Below are 10,164 nucleotides of genomic sequence, written 5' to 3'. Positions count from 1 at the left end.
TTATCTCCGCAAGATCTTCTCACTGAGTCCCTCAACACGAAACCCTTACATTTCTTATTCTTCGGTGCTGGAGCTTGACAGCAGCACACATACCGGTTCCCGAGGTGGTACAAGCGTGAAAATTTACATTTAAGACAAAGATGATTATGTAACAATCATAAAATGGATTTGGAACAGGATAAAGATGATTAGACAATTAAAAAGAATAGAAAAAAGTAAAAGATGAAGAAGGACTCATGTGATTTATGCAGTAACATCACTTGGAAGATGATTCAAGATATGTAAGTGATGATGATGCAATGTAAGACTCAAACTAAAATATTTATTTTTCCCTAACAACCCACCAGTAAAATAGTAATCTTTTTATCGAAATTTGGAACATGAACATTTGAACAGATGGTAAAATCTAAATGGTGATTTAAAATATAAAAATTAAAATATTAAAAAAGATACACAATTAAAGAATATTGTTTAAAAATAATAAATTACGAATTTTAAAAGTTAAAATAGTAAAGTAAAGTAAAAATAAAGAGACTAAAATCGCATGAGAAATTAAAAGAGGTTTGATTCTATCCTATGCCTCCATCTCTGATCAACCAACTGCTTCGCCCCTTGCGCCATCACTGTGCCGCTGCATCACTGTTTTTCGGTCCGTTCAGAGGTTAAACTTCCGTTAACTTTCGATTGTTTCTTCTGTTGCATCACCGTATTCAACCTTCCATATATAAAATTGGGGATTGTTATGTGCCAATAGCTAGCTGTAAATATACGAACATATGAAGAGTGATTGTTTCCTATGAATCAATGTGTGTATTGGAAAATGGGTTTGGAAGGATCCTTATGGGAGAGTCTGCAGTAGAGAAAGGCACCCTTAATGCCCAATGATGTTGTTGTGTATGTAGTTTTATTGATGAGAACGTTTTATTTAAGCTTGAATTACTGGTCAATTATATATATATATATATATATATATATATATTTTTTTTTTTTTCTTTTTTTTCTTTTGACCTAGAATAATTCGTGATTGGTCATACATATGGAATTGGTAGGTTTTCCCATTCAGATATCGTATGTGGGATGTCAGTTCAGCTAAATTATTTTGGGGTCCAACATATCCTGACAGCTTCATGTAAGTTCCACCAATTAGTATGTTAATTGGATGCAAGCTAGGGCAGGTTAAGACAATGTATGATGAAGCTATCCTAACAAACTGGTATTTGATTGCTCACGGGGAAATTGGAATTGAAATCAATCAGATGGGCAAGAAATCTTGGAAGTTGTTTAGAGTGATAGGATTAACATTAGATATTAAATGTAACTAAACTTGGGGCCAAGAGATGATGCAATTAAATTTTGTATTTGAAATTTTCTAGTGCTTTAGCTTTTGAAGTAGACAATCAAGGATAAGATTGATTGGAGGAAGCTTTTTGTTTCCCTCTCTGGTGTGGATGAAGAAACAAACTGTAAATTAAATCGTTTTCGTAAACTTATTTCCCTTTACATTTTCAATTTTTATGCCCCATTGAGTTAGAAATTTGAAGTAGCTGCAAGCACTTTTAAGTTTCGATCTTTGAATTTACGTATTTGTTCTATGTTTAAGATGTTGGATTCCTGTCCTAAGGCTTTCATGACTGTTATTTATTGTTATTCTAAATCCTTCATTTGGTGTGGTCTGTCTCTTTTCATTCATATCTCGCTTTTTTTATCCAGTTGTTCTGTTAAGATGTTTGGGTTCTCTTTGTTTTAAGCTGTGGATGATAGGATCACTATGAAATAGCAGTAGTTTTGTAAAAAGTAGCACTGTGCAGAGCACTTACGTGAATTTATTGGAGAAATGAAATGAAATATTAATTTAGAATTAGAAGTTAATTTAATTAAGGACATTAGTGTCTTTCTCAAGGTTTCGTCAACAACCTTAAGGTTACTTTAAGCTATATTGATTCTTTAGGAAGACCAATGGTAAGAAGCCAGATGGAAGAATTGGGATGTGTGCATATTATAATAAAAGCCTTTACATTCTTTTGTTGTGATTTGTTGTTACTGGTGCATCTTATTCCTATTGTATGTTGTGCTGAAGTTTGAGGAGTCATATAAGTGATTTAAAAGCATTAATTAGGAAGACCTAAAATATTCCTTTGGATGCATTTGTTAAAAACACCAATTCAACTGAGAAATGTTAGAATAGCCATGGAATAGAATCTGAGCAAGCTCACACAAGGTTTGATGGTTAAGACTTTTTCCTATTCAAGGAATGACTGAGTAACTGAAAGAAAAAAGGATATACAGAGAAAGGCCCTAGAAGGACCATGGAACCATATCCTTTTATCTGGTCATGAAGAAAAATAAATAGAGTCTAGGAGTCCCAAAAGGGTATCAAATTAAAAGAAATCCTTGTCATTTAAATTTTGAAATAAGTTGAAAATCCATGAAAACCAAAACAAATATTGGAGACTGAAAATTGTGAGCAGGAGAATTTTGAGATTATAGGTGATAAAGGCATGGAAAGGCACAATGTAAAGTGCAATTCCTTTTATTGAGTCGTTAAGCCTCCTTCAGTGTAAGCAAGTATTTAAAGGCAGCATGCATAGCCTTGAGGGAAAAATTTTCAATTACTATATTGAGAGTCTCAAAAACAGTTGTGGCATAATTCTTATTTGGATCTAAAACATACTTAAGATTATCTGGTGTCACCCCATGCCACACTCTGGCATTCTCTACTTTTTATGCTGCATATTAGTTTTGTAAACAATTTTATCAGTTGTAGTATATACATCAGCACTGCTAATTTTTATTTTGTGAATTTAGATTTCTTGAGTTGTGTAACTAAATAACTACTTAATTTGTTATAATTTAATCAAAGCAACAATCTGTTCATATTTTAACTGAAACTTTGATTTAACATATTTTAGTTGCTAATGAATAGAATCTAGATTACTATGCTATTTATTATTGTATAGTGTACTTCAAGTAGAGAAACTAATGGGGATGACATGGAGGTATTCCTGTGCCTGCAGATGATTGATTTCTTTAAATAATAAGTTTCATTGTTTTTATGAGATTAGCCTGTACTCATTATAGTTTCTTGTCTGCTTATTAAATGTAAATACGTTTTAATGATCACATGACAGTGGAACTGTATGGCCAACTTTTTTCTGATGATCTGATCTTGCCTCAACTGATTCATTCTGGTGTTTGGTATTTGTTACTACAAGCGCACCAGTCGTAATTGAACTGTTTCACAAATTTTGAAAATTTCCAATGTTATAATTTATCCCAGGTTGTGTCTCTGCCACATAGAAAACACCATGAATTTTGCAGCATCATTTTGCAGAAGATTGAATGTCAAGGAACTTGTGACAAATGTTCCTGTGTATAGAAGCACCAGTGGTATAGCCTCATTATCCTATATTGGCTACTGTATGATGTCTTTCTAAAGTAGACTAGACTAATGATTTTTTGACCCATTATTGTAGATGTGTCTGGAGAAGGTTTGAGTATGGTGTTCAGGCGTTGGGCTTCCAAAAAGACTGCTGGTTCTACAAAGAATGGACGGGATTCAAAACCCAAGAACCTTGGAGTGAAGAAATTTGGTGGGGAGGTATTTGTTTTACACTTTTGAGTTCTAATTATTGCCATGCAGGTAGAGGAAGTGTGAACTGAATCTGGATGTTCTGAACATGGTTCATTGACTTCTTCATTCATGATGTAACTCTTCTCTTATTATGCAGAGGGTGATACCTGGAAATATCATTGTTCGACAACGTGGTACTCGTTTTCATCCAGGAAACTATGTGGGACTTGGGAAAGATCATACTCTGTTTGCATTGAAAGAGGGATTGGTGAAGTTTGAACGGAACAAGCTGACTGGTCGCAAATGGGTGCATGTTGAGCCTAAAGAAGGCCATGTTCTCCACCCTTTGTATGCAAATGCATCTGTTTCAAAAGTAAAGGTTGCTGTGTAAGTCTCACCAACTTCAGCCATGATAGAAATTTTTTATCCGCTCATAGAATTCAACTTACCTTCTTTAGCTTATGTGAACACCTAGATGTTGTCACTCTGCCCCAATTTTTTACCTTTAATTGAAAAATGGGTTTGTGGCTGGTACATACTCTTCTATTAGAATTATTTAAAAGAATGACTCTAGAAGGAAACATGGTTTGGTACTTAAACATGCTTCGGAGTTGCTCTTTTTTGTTGTTGTTTAACTATGTCCGATTATTAAGTACAATATTAGCTAGCATAGCAACATTTACTTTGGTTTCATAATGGTATAAGTAAGACTTTGAGGGCCAAAGTAATTTGTTAGCGCACCAAAGAAAGGTGTTTGCACAGTATTTAATGTAAGCATATGTTCTTGTAACTTTTTGCTATTGTGGATGATATTACATAAGCTATATTAACAATAAAATATTTCTTATGAGGTGAGTAATGTATAATAATAAGATTCAATTGTTGAATTTAAACTATCCTATTTTTGTTAAATAGTGGGTTCTTTCATGAACAATAGTAAAATAGTCATTAATTTTTAACAGAAAATCACATCTACAAATTACAACTGGAGTTCAACAGTAAAATAACCTTTGAATTGAAAAAAAATCTCAATACATCTTATGAAATTTTTATTCATCATCCATTTTTAAGGCATATCATCAATTAACTTCATCTATAAAGGATTGTCTAGAGGGAAACAAAGAAATGTCAAGAAAAGAAAACTCAACACAAAAATCCAATTCTTGTCACTACCATGCAAGAAAGACAAAATTCTGAAGTTGTAGTTTTAGAATATATGTCCCGTGTTAAGAATGATTATAAGAACGTGAAGGAGAAGGAAAACATTATTTTGACACTCATGTAGCAAGTAACATCCTGTTGACAACTGTGATATGACATCAGCTGGTGTTACGTAAAAGGGCAAAAAAGTGAAAAATAAAAAGAGCAAAAAACATAAAAGGGCAAAATTGTTTACTGTGAATGAAAATTGGAAATCTGAAATGAACAAGGGGAAAGGGGAGGGAGCGTGAAAGATCTAACCGTGGTTGTTCTAAATGTCGTCGGTGGCATCGTTATAGGTGTTTGGAGGAAAGCAGGAGAAGTCCAAAATGAAGTGAGAGTTGTTGAAGTGGTGTTTTAAGGCATGTGTTTGTGTGGTCGATGGTGAGCATCATTGCAATAGGTTGTCTCCTAGTGTCATTTGTAGGCTACCTTTGGAGTCACGGGTGGTGAGTGAATGTGAGTGTGTAAATCTGAATTTGGTGGAGGAAATATAGTTGTAGAACACTCCAAAACCGATTTGTTTGACATTGATAAACCTTATTGTGGCCTAATATTATGCAAAAATATTTCCTCGATGATACAAGATAGTGTAAAACCAAAGTAATCCAAGGAAAGACCAGAATTTTGAGTGAATGTGAGTGTGTAAATCTGAATTTGGTGGAGGAAATATACAGTACTAACTTTACTAACAATGCAATGAAGATGATTAATGAAGTTATTACTAACCATGCAAATAACATAAAAAAATGCGTGTGAAACTATGAACAAAGTGTTCTTCATTTTGAATTAGACATTCTAATGAAAGGAATGATCATTTGAATGCTTAGAATGCATGAATAGATGATATGGAAGATATCTTAAGTTTTGGAATGAAATGACACGGTGCAAAAAAGTGAATTTAGAAAGTGTTTGATCAAATGCCTATATGAAACCCTAATCTATCACAGGTGTTTGTGAGAATGCTTAAATGAACTAAGGTATGATTTTTACAATGCGAATGCCATGAACGTGCTTCAATCTATTAGAGCAACTAGAAAATTTATTTAGAACTCAATAAAATGAACTAAAACACAAAATCATGGTGAAAACAAAAGAATTGAAAATTGGTGCAGAGGTGCTGATGTAGGTTCTTTTAGGTTTTGTGAAATATGATGTTTGATTTTGACGATGACGGACTCACAATTCAATGTCGGATTCGAGTTTTGATTAGAAGAAAATCTTCGTGAAGCCTCCAATCATCGATCTATCGTGGAAGATCAATGAGTCTCGCGGCAGAAATTGATTCTTAGTGGAAGCGGCATGGTTCTCTCTCGATGGAAACGACGTTTCCTCCGTTCAACACCTTGCGACACTCAACGCTCACGCTCTCACTGTTTTGGGGCAACCCGACGAGGTAAAAACCTCATCTAAGGTTAGGGTTACTATGACAAAAAGGGGGAAAAACTCCACACTCTTATTCATCAAAACTGAAAATTATAGTTTGGTGGCCTGCCTTTTATAGGAAGAAGAAGGCAGGCATGATAAAGATAAACGGAACTGAAAACGGGAAAAGGAAAAACCTTAACGGCTAGGTAACCTTGTACAAACTTTGTACAAGGGTTTAAGAATTCTAGGAGGTGTGGACATTCGTCATGGGAGGAGGAAGAGCCTGAACCAAATGGCTACCTAAAGGGTTTGATGGTGAAGAACCCTAACTTTTGCCATAGACCTGTTTCTGAAGAATATGGAAGCCCTTCCACCCTCATATACGCAAAATAGATCACATGCCTTCATCAAAATGTAATCGGATGTTTCCAATTAGAGCCAATAGATGATGGTTTGTTGATTTGGTGTTTGGAGAAGACTAATTAGGCTGCTGGAAGAACCATTATGCAAGCCCAAAAGATGTTGCTCACTTATGATGCATAAGAGACGCTGATGCTGGCCAAATGGAGGCAAGGTATTTGGCCTGCTGGAGGACATTGGGTCTCCCAAACACGTGAAAATGATAATAAACTTTGAGGCTCATTGAATTGGGCCTACTCCCAATGGATAAATATTTGTTAAAGTGGCATACACATTAAAATGCCTAAACATTAGGTTGATAGCAAAATAAAGTCAATAATAATGGCCTAAAAGTACAAGGCCCAAAACATTTATTTAATTATTTAAAAAAATAATGAAAATGAGCTTAAACATTGGCCCAAGCTATAAGGACTTTGGGTGATTTCTATCATCCTCGTCCTCTTGAAGAGGATCTGTCCTTAGATCAAGAATGTTTCTCATAGCCTATAGCTTAGGACGCTTTGTTGCCTCCCGAATCAATTTTTTTTTTCAATAAGCATCAAAGAGGGTTAAAATCAACTTTAATTTCCCATGAGAAAAGCTTCTAAAAAGTTCCCTAGACGACCTTGTATTATGAAAAATATTTCCATTAAAGTCTAAGAGGTCCTTATAGTGATATCTACTAACTTAATTGTAATCTAGGTAACATTAACTCAAAGTGTTGCTAGGAAATATTGGAAGAGTTTAAAATATAGAAGAATAGAGGTGTAATTGAAAAATTTTCAAAAGAGAAATTTAAAATTGAAAAGGAAGGTCTAATATAAAGAAAAAAGTTTAAGGAAATCGAGACTCCCTTTATCATTCTTGTCTTTGTTCAGGGGTGAATTGGAGGTACTGTTATTAGCCCTTCCTCCTTAAGTAAGATTTCCTCTCTTTCTCTTCTCTCATTATCTTCTTTTCTCTTCCAACTCTTTTCTTTTCTCTTCACAAGCTCTTCTTCTCTCCTCAATCTCCTTTTCTTTTTTGTATTTCTTCTCCTTTTCTGTCTCATCTTGTTCTCTTTGTTTGTCCTCTCTTTCAGCTAATTTATTAATTTCCTTTTCATTTGCTCTTAATTTTTCTACCCACACTTGTTCTCTTTCTCAATCCTCTTTCTCCCTCAAGAGCATTTTCTCAATCAAGAGCCCTTCAAGTTTTTCTTTAAACTCATACCCTTTTAGAAAGTTCATTTTTATGTTTAATGGATGATTTTCCTATGTAATGAATTTTCTAATCTCACACATTTGCTCTTGGGATATTCTAAATGAAGCAAGAACAAAATTATGTCTCATGCATGTTTTTAAACCACTACAATCCTCAATTGGGGGTTTTCTTGCTCTCTCCACTATATATTGCTAATCTTCCCTCCACTCTCTAACATGTCCTACTAACCTAGAAATGCACAAACTAAAAATGTAATATTTACTACTTCTAGAAAAGAAAGGATGCAACTCTTCAATTTTCCTCTCCCAAGCCAAATATGATAATGCACTTATGTCCTCACCAAAGAAAGGAATGTCACTCTCCAATCTATGATGCATCTCATTCTCCAAATGGCTACCTAAATGAAAACTACTATAAAAAATCATATTTCTTTTTCAAGGAATTTGCTCAAACAATTTTCAAAGATTTTGGGGTGAAATTTCTAAAAAGAAATGAAAGTGAAAGCTTTCTATAGATATTCCAGCAAAGGGTGATGAGTCACTTGGATAGGCTCAGGAACTAGGCCTTTCCTAGCTAGATTCCATTGTCCACTTTCACAAAGACTTCTCAATAAAAATTTCAAAACGAAGCTTGAGTGTGTGAAAATTGTTTTCATTGTGAGTTAAAGTCCTAATGACCCAACAAAGGTCAACTAGGTGAAAATCTTCGTAAGGCCTCCAATCATCGATCTATCGGTGAAAATCGATGATTCTCGCGGCGAAAGACTCTATTCTCAATGGAAGTGACGTTGTTCTCTCTTGGTGGAAACGAGGTTTCCTCCATTTAACACCTCATGACACTCAACGCTCAAGCTCTCACCGTTTCAAGATAACCTGACGATGTAAAAACCTCATATATGGTTAGGGTTGAGCTATGACGAGGGGAAACTCCACGCTCTCATTCATCAAAAGCTAAAAATTACAATTTGGTGGGCTCCCTTTTATAAGAAGTCAACCATGACAAAGAAAACGAAAGTGAAAACAGGAAAAAGTAAAACCCTAACAACTAGGTAACCTTGTACAAGGGTTTAAGGATTCTAGAAGGTGTGGACATTGCTCGTAAAAGGGTGAAAAGCCTTAACCAAATGGCTACCTAAAGGGTTTAAGAGGTGAAGAACCCTTACTGTTGCCATAGACCCATTTCTGGAGAATGAGGAAGCCCTTCCATCCTCACATACGCAAAATAGATCACATGCCTTCATCAAAACATAATTGGGTTATTTCCAATTAAAGCCAACAAATGATGGTTTGTTGATTTGGTGTTTGGGGATGCACGTGTGACACTGAAGCTTTTTGGAGAAGACTAATTGGGCTGTTGGAAGAACCATGATGCAGGCACAAAAGATGTTGCTTGCTTATTATGCATAAGAGACATTGTTGCTGGCAAAATGGAGGCAAGATATTTGGCCTATTGGAGGACATTGGGTCTTGGCCCAAATAGGTGATATTGATAATGAAATTTGAGGCTGATTGAATTGGGCAGTAGGCCCAATGGATGAATAATTGTTAAAGTGGCCCACAAATGGTCCATGAAGGAGAGCTTGACATGTGTTAGTCTCACCCTCATGAAAAACGCATCACTCATGTGTTGCCATGTGAAAAGGTCTATATGAAACGTCTCTCCACTAGGACAATGACACATAGCCACTACCTTTATAAGAGAACTCTCCATTAAGGGTTTACCATGTGGCATGTGGGACGACTTTCGCTAAGCTATGCTTTATTAACTTAATTAATCACCCCAAGAGTTGCTTAAACTAGTGCACATGATGCTCCATACTTAAGCAAGATTATTTTAAACCCTACACTACTTGACCCTTCATACAAGGCTTAAAAAGAAACCTACACTACTTGACCCTTAATATAAGGTCTAAATATTCCTAATTATTAAAGATACTCCATTATGGCCCAAAAGAAGAGAGCTTTGCATCACCTTGGATAGATGCCTCTAGCACTTCTTAAAAGTGCTTGGCCATGGCTAGAGGTTTGCCATCAAGAAAACACGTCACTCTTAGGTGAAGACTAAAAGGCCAACTTTTTCTTAGAGATGAGTGATGAATGTTGTCACTTGATTGCTCAAGATAAGGCCAAAGATAGAACTCCACTCCTTGGAGGAGGCTCACAGTAATATGGTTGAAACAATATATTATTTTACTTAAGTTGATCAACTAATGCACATGTCTTAGAGAACCCCTTAAATAGAGAGTTTAGGAACCTCTATGCAAAAAGAAAAAGTACAAAAAGGGTGTCATAGCAATTACAAAACCCTAATTCTAGAAGCTAGAAGGTAGGCTAACATAAATCAACAAATGGAATGAAATGAGCACTCCAAAGATGATTCTCAGCCAAGAGAAGGGAGGCGCAAGGACCACATGTACCACCATG

The 10,164-nt window shown here is 35.3% G+C and overlaps 1 protein-coding gene across 1 annotated transcript; it reads left to right on the top strand.

Moving 5' to 3' along the window:
* The first annotated feature begins 3,280 nt into the window (after positions 1–3,280).
* On the top strand, positions 3,281–3,962 carry LOC114193207 (50S ribosomal protein L27-like). The gene is made up of 3 exons (XM_028082926.1): positions 3,281–3,387; positions 3,474–3,598; positions 3,729–3,962. Exons 1-3 carry the CDS (start codon positions 3,306–3,308, stop codon positions 3,960–3,962), a joined length of 441 nt encoding a protein of 146 aa, XP_027938727.1. The 5' UTR covers positions 3,281–3,305.
* Positions 3,963–10,164: the final 6,202 nt, after the last annotated feature.

Source organism: Vigna unguiculata, chromosome 8 (assembly GCF_004118075.2).
Source record: "Vigna unguiculata cultivar IT97K-499-35 chromosome 8, ASM411807v1, whole genome shotgun sequence".
Taxonomy (NCBI): Eukaryota; Viridiplantae; Streptophyta; class Magnoliopsida; order Fabales; family Fabaceae; genus Vigna; species Vigna unguiculata.
The sequence above is the reverse complement of the archived record's forward strand: the minus strand, read 5'-3'. Positions and strand labels throughout refer to the sequence as shown.